A 14,535-nucleotide genomic window follows, 5' to 3' on the forward strand; every position below is an offset into this window, starting at 1 on the left:
ATTGCAAAAGTTACATCCATGTTCAAAAAAAGGGTGTTATGGATAAACCCAGCAACCACAGGCCAGTCAGTTTAATCTCAGTAGCGGGGAAGCTGTTAGAAACAGTAATCAGGGACAAAATTAACAGTCACTTGGACAAGTGTGGATTAATTAAGGAAAGCCAACATGGATTTGTTAAAGGCAAATCAAGTTTAACTAACTTGATTGAGTTTTTTGATGAGGTAACAGAGAGGGTTGATGAGGCCAATGCGGTTGACATGGTGTACATGGACTTCCAAAAGGCGTTTGATAAAGTGCCACATAATAGGCTTGCCAGCAAAGTTGAAGCCCATGGAATAAAAGGGACAGTGGCAGCATGGATACAAAATTGGCTAAGTGACAGGAAACAGAGAGTAGTGGTGAATGGTTGTTTTTCGGACTGGAGGAAGGTATACAGTGGTGTTGCCATGGGGTCGGTACTAGGACCACTGCTTTTCTTGTTATATATTAATGACTTGGACTTGGGTGTACAGGGCACAATTTCAAAATTTGCAGATGACACAAAACTTGGAAGTATAGTGAACAGTGAGGAGGATAGTGATAGTCTTCAGGAAGACAGACAGGCTGGTAGAATGGGCGGACATGTGGCAGATGAAATTTAATGCAAAAAAGTGCAAAGTGATACATTTTGGTAGAAAGAATGAAGAGAGGCAATATAAACTAAAGGGTACAATCCTAAAGAGCATGAACAGAGAGACCTGGGGGTATATGTGTACAAATCGTTGAAGGTAGCAGGGCAGGTTGAGAAAGTGGTTAAAAAAGCTTACGGGATCCTGGGCTTCATAAATAGAGGTACAGAGTACAAAAGCAAGGAAGTTATGATGAACCTTTATAAAACACTGGTTCGGCCTCAACTGGGGTATTGTGTCCAATTCTGGGCACCGCACTTTAGGAAGGATGTGAAGGCCTTAGAGAGGGTGCAGAAAAGATTTACAAGAATGATTCCTGGGATGAAGGACTTCAGTTACATGGAGAGACTGGAGGAGCTGGGGTTGTTCTCCTTAGAGCAGAGAAGGTTGAGAGGAGATTTGATAGAGGTGTTCAAAATCATGAGGGGTCTGGACAGAGTAGATAGTGAGAAACTGTTCCCATTGGTGGAAGGGTCGAGAACCAGAGGACACAGATTTAAGGTGATTGGCAGAAGAACCAAAGGTGACAGGAGGAAAAACTTTTTATGCAGCGAGTGGTTAGGATCTGGAATGCACTGCCCGAGAGGGTGGTGGAGGCAGATTCAATCACGGCTTTCAAAAGGGAATTGGACAAGTACCCGAAGGAAAAAAAATTGTAGGGCTACGGGGAAAGGGCGGGGGGAGTGGGACTAACTGAAGTGCTCTTGCAGAGAGCCGGCACGGGCTCAACGGGCCGAATGGCCTCCTTCTGTGCTGTAACCATTCTAGAGAATTCCAAAGATTCACAACACTCAGTGAAGAAACTGCCCCTCATCTCAGTCTTTAATAGCCACTCCCTTATCCAGAGACTATGCCCCCTGGTTCTAGACACTCCAGCCAGGGGGAAACAATCTCTCAGCGTCTACCCTGTCAATCCCCCTCAGAATCTTGTATGTTTCAATGAGATCACCTCTCATTCTTCTAAACTCCAGAGAGTATCGGCTCAATCTACTCAATCTCTCATCATAGGACAACCCTCGCATCCCAGGGATCAATCTGGTGAACCATTGATTTTAAAAGCAAAAAACAGTTCAAACTATTAATCCATCTCAAACTAGTAACAGATCTCAGTAGCATAGCGGAAATAAAAGATTCCGAGCCCAATCATGGAGCCATACTTTAGTCGCTAAAATTAGTGTTCAAAAATACTGTCAGCATCATTAGATGCAACGCACACACAAGACACATCCTGGCTTTTGTGTATATGCACAGTAATAACTGGGGACTGATTTCCAATCTAATCTTTTCTGAAGATTCAGATAGCTACGAATCACAACGTTTACTGCCAGTTTCACATCATAACCCCTCATATCATTATGGCCTTGTTAATACTTTCACATATCCATTACTCGATATGGCTAAGTAACAGTATTTCAACTCGGCTCATTCAGCGTATTGATATCAATATACTATTGGAAACCAAATCTCAAGCCAATATCCTAATGCTGTACCAACAACAACTTCTATTTATATAGCGCCTTTAACGTAGTAAAACGTCCCAAGGTGCTTCACAGGAGCGATTATCAAACAAAATTTGACACCGAGTCACATAAGGAGATAAAAGTGACTAAAAGCTTGGTCAAAGAAGTAGGTTTTAAGGAGCATTTTGAAGGGGGAGAGAGGTGTAGAGAGGTGGAGAGATTTAGGGAAGGAATTCCAGAGTTTGGGGACGAGGCAGTGGAAGGCACGGCCACCAATGGTGGAGCAATTAAAATCGGGGATGCTCAAGAGGCCAGAATTGGAGGAGCGTAGAGCTGAGGTAATAGGGCTGGAGGAGGTGACCGAGATGGTGAGGGGAAGAGGCCATGGAGGGATTTGAACACAAGGATGATATACAGGAAACTTTGGTTTATCCGGAGGTTGTATGTCCGGAATACTCGATCCAACGGCAAAAATCAGGAGCCGTTTTCTATAAGTTTTTTTTAGTTCTCGTTCTTTTTTTTTTCCCAGTCAGTCACTGCAAGGTCTGTAGCTATAGCAACAGCTTCAGCTAGAGACGCTTGCAGCTGCAGCTGACTCTTTAGAAGCTGTTGCTAAGCAACAGTGTTGGTTGTCAGATACGGAGATGAAAACCTCCGTATGCTTCAACATTAACTTTGTATGTCCGGCAGTTTTGATAGATCGGCAACATGCCGGTCCCGGATATCTCAAAGTTTCCTGTAATTTGAAGCATCGCTGGACTAGGAGCCAATGTAGCACAGGGGGTGGTGGGAGAACACAACTTGGTGCGAGTTCGGATGCGGGCAGCAGAGTTTTGGATGAGCTGAAGTTTACAGAGGGTGCAAGGTGGGAGATCGGCCAGGAGAGCGTTGGAATGGTCGAGCCTGGAGGTAACAGAGGCAGGGAAGAGGGTTTCAGCAGCAGATTGGCTGAGGCAGGGACGGAGACGGGCGGTATTACAGAGGTGGAAGTAGGCAGTCTTCGTGATAGAGAGAATATGGGGTCGGAAGCTCAGCTCAGGGTCTAACAGGATGCCAAGATTGCAAACAGTCTGGCTCAGCCTCAGACAGTGGCCAGGGAGGAGGAGGATGTTAATTGGTGGCTAGGAAAGGGATTCTGGGGCTGAATCATAGAAAGTTACAGCACAGAAGGCGGCCATTTCGGCCCATCGTGTCCGCGCCGGCCAACAAAGAGCTCTCCGGCCTAATCCCACTTCCCAGCTCTTAGTCCGTAGCCCTGCAGGTTAGAGCATCCCAAGTGCACATCCAAGTACTTTTTAAATGTGGTTAGAGTTCCTGCCTCTACCACCCTTTCAGGCAGTGAGTTCCAGACCCCCTCTGGGTGAAGAAATTTCCCCTCAAATCCCCTCTAAACCCTCCACCAATTACTTACAATCTGTGCCCCCTGGTTTTTGACCCCTCTGCTAAGGGAAATAGGTCCTTTCTATCCACTCTATCTAGGCCCCTCATAATTTTATACACCTCAATAAGGTCTCCCCTCAGCCTCCTCTGTTCTAAGGAAAACAGGCCCAGCCTATCCAGTCTTTCCTCATAGCTAAGATTCTCTATTCCCAGCAACATCCTTGTAAATCTCCTCTGCACCCTCTCTAGTGCAATCACATCTTTCCTGTAATGTGGTGACCAGAACTGCACGCAATACTCTAGCTGAGGCCTAACTAGTGTTTTATACAGTTCAAGCATAAACCCCCCCGCTCTTGTATTCTATGCCACAGCTAATAAAGGCAAGTATTCCGTATGCCTTCTTAACCACCTTATCTACCTGGCCTGCTACCTTCAGGGATCTGTGGCCATGCACTCCAAGGTCCCTTTGTTCCTCTACACTACTCAAGTGTCCTACCATTTAATGTGTATACACTTCTTGTATGGTACTCTTAATTCATTACCTTAAATTCTTCGCACCACCAGCAGCAGACCTGTAAACCACCAGTACTTAAGCACAGCTCAAAACTTGGAAGGATGAAATCTCTAAACTTAACCATGCTGCTGGGTATTACTCGTGAACCAAGTAGACACATCAGGAAAATTTCACACCTCTGTGAAATCATAGAATGATACAGCACAGAAGGAGGCCATTCAGCCCGTCGTGCCTGTGCCGGCTCTTTGGTCGAGCTCTCCAATTAGTCCCACTGCCCCCTGCTCTTTCCCCACAGCCCCGCCAATTCTCCCCCCACTTCAAGTATTTATCCAATTCCCTTTTTGAAAGTTACTATTGAATCTGCTTCCACCGCCCTTTCAGGCAGCGCGTTCCTGATCACAACAACTCGCTGCGTAACTCCTCTCGCCTCCTAATCCAAACAACATTCTGAAGTGATCTTCGTGCCAAACTTTATAATTTTGACGTCAGATTTCAGAGATACACTTCCGTTGCATTTTCTAAGGAAAAGGGGCCCAGTAGCTAAACACTTGTAAAAGCCACTTTTTGAAGCAATGCGTTACCGAGTTCTTTGTTCTCCAACATCTCTCCAAATCCTACATTAAAAATGTTGAGATTTTGAAAAAGACGATTTAATAGATTCCTAAATATTTTTCTATTGCGTGCAAAAATCAATTGCAGATTTTGCGATGCGCAAATTTATTATATATTCAACAATGACGTGGAAAAATTGCAACGAATTACTTGGAAGTGTAGAGCAAGTTAGTGCTTTCTACATAGAATTAACAGCACAGAAACAGGCCATTTGGCCCAATAGGTCTGTGCCGGTGTTAATGCTCCACACGCGCCTCCTCCCACCCCTCTTCATCTCACCCCATCATCATAACCTTCTATTCTTTTCTCCCTCATGTGTTTATCCAGCTTCCCCTTAAATGCATCTACGTTATTCGCCTCAACCACTCCCTGTGGTAGCAAGTTCCACATTCTCACCACACAGAAACATAGAGGATAGGAGCAGGAGTAGGCCATTCGGCCCCTCGAGCCTGCTCCGCCATTCAATGAGATCATGGCTGATCACCCAAACTCAGTACCCTGTCCCGGCCTTCTCCCCATATCCCTTGGTCCCTTTAGCCTTAAGAAATATATCTAAGCCACTCTCTGGGTAAAGAAGTTTCTCCTGAATTCTTTATTGGATTTATTAATGACGGTCTTATATTGATGGCCCCTAGTTTCGGACTCTCCGCACCCCCAAGTGGAAACATCTTCTCTATGTCTACTCTATCGAGCCCCTTCATAACTTCAAAGACTTCTATCAGCTCAAATATCAGTCATTCTAGTTTCTAGAGAAAAGATCCACAGTCTATTCAATCTTTCCTGATGGGTTAGAAACTCTCAGTTCTGGTATCACCCTCTAATCATAAAAGCATTTATTCTGTCACTTGATCAGCTCTGCAAGTCCTTTCAAAGACACATCGTTCACAACTACCTCCCTCAAACATTTCAAACATTGGGGTCTGAAAAATCAGCACCTACAGCAGCAGCTCCAGAAAGGCGGTCGCCTGGGTTTATACAACTCTCCTGCCCAGGACAGCACTCTACACACCTGTCATCACAGATAGGTTTGACATTACAATGGAGTCAAAGCCAGCGGTGGTGTCAAACCCAGGCGGCACTAGATCACCTTCTCCAGGTATCTTACACCGCCTGTCATTTACCTCTCGACTATAGTTATACTGCACCTTCAGCAACAGTGTGAGGGGGGAAACTACTTTGCAGTGACTCTTGTTACCGTACAAACACACCCCTTAAACGCATTAGGAAATGGTGGTGGGTGTGATCCCCAACAGACACCTGCCCCTATACCTCCCCCCTTCCCACTGTCCAGGGCCCCAAACACCCCTTCCAGGTGAAACAGTGATTTACTTGTACTTCTTGCAATCTAGTATACTGTATTCGCTGCTCACGATGTGGTCTCCTCTACATTGGGGAGACCAAACGCAGATTGGGTGACCGCTTTGCAGAACACCTCCGTTCAGTCCGTAAGGGTGACCCCGAGCTTCCGGTCGCCTGTCATTTTAATTCACCGCTCCATTCCCACTCGGACCTCACCGTCCTTGGCCTCTTGTATTGTTCCATGGCAGCTCAACGTAAACTCGAGGAACAGCACCTCATCTTCCGATTAGGCACTCTGCAGCCTTCCGGACTCAATATCGAGTTCAACAATTTCAGATCATAACCTCGGCCCCTATTACACTTTTTTTCTTGTAATTTTTCCACTCCTTCCCCCCACCCCCCTTTCCTTTTGTTTCTCTCACACCTGGCAGCTATCTCTTGCCCTGCCAGTACACTTTACACCCAATCTCAGCCTATTACCATCTCGTCTAGCTCTTTTGTTTCTTTCACTTCTTTTGTCCGATCGCAGCCCTGCCTTCGATCTATTTTCTTTGCTTTCCAGTTTTGAAGAAGGGTTCGACCCGAAACGTCAACCCAAATTTCTCTCCACGGATGTTGCCTGACCTGCTGAGTTTTTCCAGCATTTTCTGTTGTTATTTCGGATTTCCAACATCTGCAGTATTTTGCTACCAGACAGTAGAAAAGACCGACTTGCATTTCTATAGCATCTTTCACAACCTTAGGACGTCACAAAGCGCTTTACAGCCAAAATACTTTTGAAGTGTAGTCACTGTTATAACGTGGGAAACTCGGCAGCCAATTGACATAGAATTTACAGCACAGAAACAGGCCATTCGGCCCAACCAGTCCATGCCAGTGTTAATGCTCCACTCGAGCCTCCTCCCACCCCTCATCAGCATATCCCTTTATTCTTTTCTCTCTCACGTGCTTATCTAGCATCCTCTTAAATGCATCTATACTATTCGCCTCAACCACTCTCTGTGGTAGCTGGTTCCACATTCGCACCACTCTCTGGGTAAAGATGGTTCTACTGAATCCCTAATAACAGAAAACACTGGAAAAACTCAGCAGGCCAGGCAGCATCCGTGGAGAGAGAAACAGTCAACGTTTCAGGTCGAAGACCCTTCGTCAGAACTGGAAGAAGGCAGGAAATGGAAAGCAGGTTTAGGGGCTGGGAAAAGGGGGAGGGGATGAGAGAACAAAAGGGAAGGTCAGTGATAGGATAGAAAGCAGGAGAGATTAAGAGACATTAAGAGATATTCAAGGCAAGAGGAGGTGGTAATGGGACAGGTTAAGGAACAAAGGATGGCTCTAGATGGGGTGTGAATTGCGCTGGGAGAATGAAGGACAGCTGCCATGTGGGAGGGAAGAAGAAAAGGGGGGGGGGGTGGGCCAAACAAAAAGTGTGGATAAAAAGAGAAAATATATATATGTGATAGGGGCAGAGGTTATGATCTGAAATTGTTGAACTCTATGTTGAGTCCAGAGGGCTGTAAAGTGCCTAATCGGAAGATGAGGTGCTGTTCCTCGAGCTTACGCTGAGCTTCATTGGAACAGCGCAAGAGGCCAAGGACGGTGAGGTCCGAGTGGGAATGAGGCAGTGAATTAAAGTGACAGGCGACTGGGAGCTCGGGGTCCCCCTCACGGACTGAACGGAGGTGTTCCACAAAGCGGTCGCCCAATCTGTATCTCCTGAATCCCTATTGGATTTATTAGTGACCATCCCATATTCATGGACCCCAGTGTGGAGTCCCCGACAAGCGGAAACGTCTTCTCTCCGTCCACCCAATCGAATCACCTTAAAAGACCTCTATTAGGTCACACCTCAATTTGAGCACAGTAAGGTCTCACAAACAATGTGATAATGACCAGATAATCTGTTTTTTAGTGATGTTGATTGAGGGATAAATATTGGCCAGGACACTGGGGAGAACTCCCCTGCTCTTCTTCAAAATAGTGGCCGTGGGATCTTTTACATCCACCCGGGGGGGGGCAAACAAGGCCTCGGTTTAACGCCTCGTCAGAAAGACGGCACCTCCGACAGCGCAGCACTCCCTCAGCACTGCACTGGGAGTGTCAACCTAGAGTTTTGTGCTCAAGTCTCTGGAGTGGGACCTGAACCCACAACCTTCTGACCCAGACGAGAGTGCTGCCCACTGAGGCACGGCACGTTGAGTAATATCCAGATTTGAATTCTCAAGTACAACTGAGGCCTCATTTTGGGCTGCATTGCAAGCCTTCAAAAACAGTACCTCCAGGATGTTTCATTTGCCGAATGCAGTTGCCACATTTTATTTTACCTCTTGAACCTTAGCCCCCGAGAGTAGTCACGTCAAAAAAAAGTGAACCACAATGTTTCTCAAAACACTTTTTCTGATGTCCAATTTAAGCTTAAAAAAAGGTATCAGTTTTGCCAAGATAGACATGGATTACATGTCTGCAGGTTGTAATGGAAGAGGTTTTACTTCAAGTTGAGTTATGTGTACTTCATCGACCGTGTCCAAATAAAAATCTGAATAATTAACTTACGAAGCACAAAAACTAAACCTTCTGTAACCAGTTGCATTAGTCGTCCATTGGCTACCAAGAAATTGCTATCTTCTAATTACTGGTACATCAACAACCTGTATTGATACAGCACCTTTAACGTAGTAAAACGTCCCAGGGCGCTTCACAGGAGCGATTATCAAACAAAAGTTTGACACCGAGCCACATAAGGAGATATTAGGACAGATGCCCAAAAACTTGGCTAAAGAGGTAAGTGTTAAGGAGTGTCTTAAAGAAGGAAAGAGATCTGGAGAGGTTTAGGGAGGGAATTCCAGAGCTCAGGGCCCAGGCAGCTGAAGGCACGGCCGCCAATGGTGGAGCGATTAAAATCGGGGACGGGGTGGGGGGGGGGGGGGGATTTGAAAACAAGGATGAGAATTTTAAAATCGAGGCGCTGCTTAACCGGGAGCCAATGTAGGTCAGCGAGCACAGGGGGTGATGGGCGAATGGGACTTGGTGCGAGTTAGGACACGGGCAGCAGAGTTTTGGATGATGGAGGGTAAAACGCGAGAGGCCGGCCAGAAGTGCGTTAGAGAAGTCAAGTCTCGAGGTAACAAAGTACATCAGAGCCACCATGCATCTCTTAAATTTTAGATACTTCTATTTTGAAACCAATCTAGCCACAATAGCTATAGTCCGATTTAATATATTTTTGTGCCAACATTGTACTAAGGATTAATTACTTGGCCTTGCCGATAACAGAAGCTCTGGAACCACACTAAGTCAAAACTAAATACCTTTATTGTCCAATTTAAATTCCTCTGACTCACTCAAGCACTTGCTGCATGGTACCTTATCTCCAGCGATTACCACTTTTCATCTAGACTGGTCAGTGTTTAATCGCAAGAATCCGATTAATGAATGACCAATCCTTAAGGCTCAAGCTTTGAAATAGTAGTGAGGCAGCAACCGCCTGCATACCTAAAGTCAGAACACATTTGTATGCACAGTTCATCTGAAAGACTATTTCTATTAACTGGCTAAAAAAAAACCTGTCTTGCATTCAGTTGAGATTTAACCCAAACTACAAAAGGAGGTCAGACTCGTGAGCATATTTGTTTTGTACTAAAAAAAAAATATTCCTGGGCTAAAAAAAATCAAAGTGAACTACTTGATCTGAATATCAGCAATAAAATTAAACATGAACAGCTTGCATTTATATAGCGCCTCTAACATAGTATAACGTCCCAAGGCACTTCACAGGATCGATTATCAAACAAAAGTTGACGCCGAGCCACAGAAGGAGAAATTAGGACAGATGATCAAAAGCTTGGTTAAAGAGGGAGGTGTTAAGAAGCATCTCAAAAGGAAGAGGGGTAGAGGGGTTTAGGGAGGGAATTCCAGAGTTTAGTGCCCAGGCAGCCGAAGGCACGACCATGATAGAACGTTCTTCCCACTTTTGCCATTTAGTCTCGAGAAAAACAGAGAATACTCTTGAAGAACATAAGAAATAAACATAGAAGATAGGAGCAGGAGTAGGCCATTCGGCCCCTCGAGCCTGCTCCACCATTTAATGCGATCATGGCTGATCATCCAAATTCAGTACCCTGTCCCTGCTTTCTCCCCATATCCCTTGATCCCTTTAGCCTTAAGAAATATATCTAACTCCTTCTTGAATATATTTAATGAATTGGCCTCAACTGTCTTCTGTGGTAGAGAATGCCACAGGTTCACTACTCTCTGGGTGAAGAAATTCCTCATCTCTGTCCTAAATGGCTTACCCCTTATCCTTAGACTGTGACCCCTGGTTCTGGACTCCCCGGCCATCAGGAACATCCTTCTTGCATCTAGTCTGTCTAGTCCTGTTAGAGCAGGAGCAGGACATTCGGCCCCTCAAGCCTGCTCCGCCATTCAATAAGTTCTTGGCCTCAACTCCACTTCCCTGCCCGCTCCCCATAACCCTCGACTCCCTTATTGTTCAAATGTCTGTCCATCTCCACCTTGAATATGGATTCACTGACTCGGCCTCCACAGCTCTCTGGGGCAGAGAATTCCAAAGATTCACGATCCTCTCAGGGAAGAAATTCCTCCTCATCTCCGTCTTAAATGGGCGCCCCCTTATTCTGAGACTAGAACGTGCGCTACTTTTTAACCGGTTCAAAGAGGAACAGTGTGCCGGCACAGGCGCGATGGGCTGAATGGTTTGGACTGGATGAATCCACGAGATACCAACTCCCTCACCGTTACAAAAAAGCACAATGGCATTCGGAAGTGGGAGAAAAACCAGAAGGTTCATTCCAATATTAGACCCGCTCACCAACCCTAGTATCGCACTACTGAAAAACTGAGACAAGAGTTCCGACTGCAGCAAACTTGGCGGGGGCAGACTATATCAGATAAACAATATTAAAAGACTAAGGCAAATTGAGGGGCAATTCAGTAAAAAAAAAAGGCAAATGTCACCTTTCTAAAATTCTACCCCGCAGACAACACCGACATACTGCACCAATACACGGATTCAAATACTGTGAGGAATTTCAGACCCCAGTGCCAGTTTCAAAGCTACACTAAACCATCGCCCAGTTCTGCTTATCCATGTAACACTTATTCAGCATTTGAAATCGTCTCAATCGCAGTATTTACTTGCACTGTTCAACAAAATTAATCCTTTTATTTGGAAGTCTATTTTGCAATCTAGTGGTGTGACACGCCTCAACAGTCAACATTTAAAACTAGTTTTTCAGAATTTCCTTCTGACCTTGTAACTCAGTAATGAACATACCCAATTGCGAAGTGGATGCATTCTGGTGTTCTTCATTATTACACATTGAGTCGCAGCAAATTAATCACGATGCAGATGCTCCACTTACTAAATGTGTACGGTTAAGATCCTTCTACAGTGCGCAATAGGCTGGTCAACCAAACATCAAATCACAGAATCATACAGCACAGGAGGCCATTCGGCCCATCGTGCCTGTGCCGGCTCTTCGGTAGAGCTCTCCAATTAGTCCCACTCCCCCCTGCTCTTTCCCCACAGCCCTGCAAATTTTACCCCTTCAAGTATTTATCTAATTCCCTTTTGAAAGTTACTATTGAATCTGCTTCCACCGCTCTTTCAGATCACAACAACTCGCTGCGTAAACTTTTTTTTAAATCTTCCATCTCCCCCTCTGTTTTTTTTGCCGATTACCTTCAATCTGTGTCCTCTGGTTACCGACCCTCCTGCCAATGGGGACAGTTTCCCTCCATCTACTCTGTCAAAACCCCTCAGAATTTTGAACACCTCTAACAAATCTCCTCTCAACCTTCTCTGCTCTAAGGAGAACAACCCCAGCTTCTCCCGTCTCTCCACGTAACTGAAGTCTCTCATCCCTGGAACCATTCTAGTAAATCTCCTCTGCACCATCTCCAATATCGTGACGTCCTTCCTGAAGTGTGGTGCCCAGAATCGCATACTATACTCCAGCTGATTTCTAAAGGTTAAGCATAACCTTTGTAACTCTGTGCTGCTATTTATAAAGTCCAGGATCCCGTGTGCTTTTTTTTTTTTTTTTTTTAAAAACAGCCTTATCAACTTGTCCTGCCACCTGTACATACACCCCCAGGTCTCTCTGTTCCTGCAGACCAATGTTCCCTCGAATTTCTTTTTGGCCCGCGGGGCGCCTTTAATGGTCTACGCGGGCTGACATAATAAAACTCACTATGCACTTGGTTTGAACATTAATCAACTTGTTTCAGAACATGGAAGTCTAGTTGTATTTCACTAGCTCCTTGTCTTACAAAATGTCCCTGGAAAGCTGGGGCCCACGCCCGAGTATTTATACTCCTTGGACGGCGCCACCAGCTGGCCGTCCAGTGTTATTTCATAAGTAGTTTCTTGATGATGAGATTTATAACACAGGCCATTCAGAATTCCTCGCGGGCACTGTTTTTCTATTTAATAGTCGGCTCTGCGGGACCTGCAGAGCGCCACGCAGCTTACAGGTAACGTGCTGCGCCCCTTTTAACATTGTACCCTTTAGTTCACATTGCCTCTCCTCATCCTGCCTTCCAAAATGCATCACTTCACACCTCTGCGTTAAATGTAATCCGCCACGTGTCTGCCCCAATCCACCGGTCTGTCCGTGTCCTCCTGCAGTCTGTTACTATCCTCCTCTCTGTTCATTGCATTTCCGAGATTGAAGGCACAGTTATTTAACCATTTTTTTGCGGCAGAAACACTGACTTTTCGGTCGCGCGGCAGGACGCAAGGAGCTAAAAGGCTCGAGATGTCAAGATAAAACGGAATAGATATTCGCATACATCCTGCAATACTCCTTACATTGACTGCATACTGAACGGCACCACAGAGCTCCAGCCTGACAGGAGAGCAGATGGGTTTTAAAAAGAGAGAGAGAGAGAGAGACAGGCCTCGCCAATTCAACTACCCCAAGTCTAAAGAGCTAAAAAGTCATTTCAGTGTAGCATCAAGACCAAGTGTCAAACTTGAGGCAAACTTCAAATCGGGGAGACCTTCAGGTTGCAAGTCAAGTGTTTTAGTCGCTTAAAATAACATACTTAAAATAACACTTCTAAAAAGAAAATGTACAAAAGTAAAGTGCAGCACAGGATCCCCCGCCCCCCCCCGACCAACTAGTAGAAAAGAAGATAATTTCTTTCTGCCCCCAAGAGAAACATTTGCATTCTTCTGTTCTTTTGCTTTTACATGTAAAGCTTGAAGCTACTGTGTTTCGTACTGTAGGAAGATCTTGCCTGCTTTCTCCGTCTCTAATGTAACACAAACATCCAACCATACTTTGCAACGACAAAAAAAAAAGCAATATAACGCAATGAGGAATTACCATTTAAGAGAGGCTGCCCTTCGCGGACGCTCCGTGAAACCACGGCGTTGAAAATATCTTCTGAAAATCCAGCCATGCAGGACGCCAGTCCCGTTGCTTCTATTGGTAGCTTTAAAAAAAATGATAAAACGATTAAAAATGTAAAATGTATTTCAAATTCAAATGTGCTTCTTTGTTGCAGCTCCCTCTGGTCTAAAAAGAGTGTTTTACATCAGCTATAGAATGACACGGCACAGGAGGAGGCCATTCGGCCCGTCGAGCCTGTTCCGCCATTTAATGCGATCATGGCTGATCATCCAAACTCAGTACCCTGTCCCTGCTTTCTCCCCATATCCCTTGATCCCTTTAGCTTTAAGAAATATATCCAACTCCTTCTTGAATATATTTAATGAATTGGCCTCAACTGCCTTCTGTGGTAGAGAATTCCACATCAACTATAGAACGATATGGCGCAGGAGGCCGCCATTCGGCCCGTCGTGCCTGTGCCGGCTCGTTGAAAAGAGCTCTCCGATTAGTCCCACTCTCCACCACCCCCCCCCCCAACCGCTCGTTCCCCATAGCCCTGCCATATCTTATCTTTTTCCCCCCCAAGTACAATATATATCCAATTCCCCTTCTGAACATTATTATTGAATCTGCTTTCAGGCAGCGCATTTCAGATCATCACAACTCGCTGCGTTTAAAAAACAAACTCCTCATCTCGCCTCTGGTTCTTCTGTCAATTATCTCAATTCTCAAAATCTGCCCGTTACAGCTGAAATGAAACACTGAAGGAGAGGTGGACCCAAACCTGCTTTTATGTTAATTAAACCAAGATTACTTTAAAGTGGCTAACACTGCCATAAGAAATGACCCTCAGGTGACAGATTGTTTGATGGGGCGGGGGGGGGGGAAAAAGAGTAAGAAAAACCTGCATTTCTATAGCGCCTTTCACGACCTTAGGACGTCCCAAAGCTCTTTACAGCCAATGAAGTACTTTTTTTGAAGTGTAGTCACTGTTGTAATGTGGGAAACGCAGCAGCCAATTTGCGCACAGCAACGTGACAACGATCTGTTTTTTTTTTTTAAAGTGATGTTGATTGAGGGATAAATATTGGCCCCAGGACACCGGGGAGAACTACCCTGCTCCTCTTCGAAATAGTGGCCGTGGGGTCTTTTACGTCCACCCAAACAGAGCAGACCGGGGGGGGGGGGGGGGGGGCTCGGTTTAACGTCTCATCTGCAAGACAGCACCTCCAACTGTGCGGCGCTCC

The 14,535-nt window shown here is 45.4% G+C and overlaps 1 protein-coding gene across 1 annotated transcript in view; it reads right to left on the reverse strand.

Moving 5' to 3' along the window:
- Positions 1-13,411, reverse strand: part of cdh2 (cadherin 2, type 1, N-cadherin (neuronal)) — a 238,540-nt gene extending 225,129 nt beyond the window's left edge. Inside the window, exon 1 of the mRNA XM_085992259.1 lies at positions 13,283-13,411. Coding sequence (XP_085848385.1) covers positions 13,283-13,358 — 76 coding nt within the window. The 5' untranslated portion in view covers positions 13,359-13,411. The remainder of the gene's footprint in view (positions 1-13,282) is intronic.
- Positions 13,412-14,535: the final 1,124 nt, after the last annotated feature.

The sequence above is a fragment of the Somniosus microcephalus genome, chromosome 7, assembly GCF_052327205.1.
Source record: "Somniosus microcephalus isolate GS21.2 chromosome 7, FLI_Smic_1.0, whole genome shotgun sequence".
NCBI lineage: Eukaryota > Metazoa > Chordata > Chondrichthyes > Squaliformes > Somniosidae > Somniosus > Somniosus microcephalus.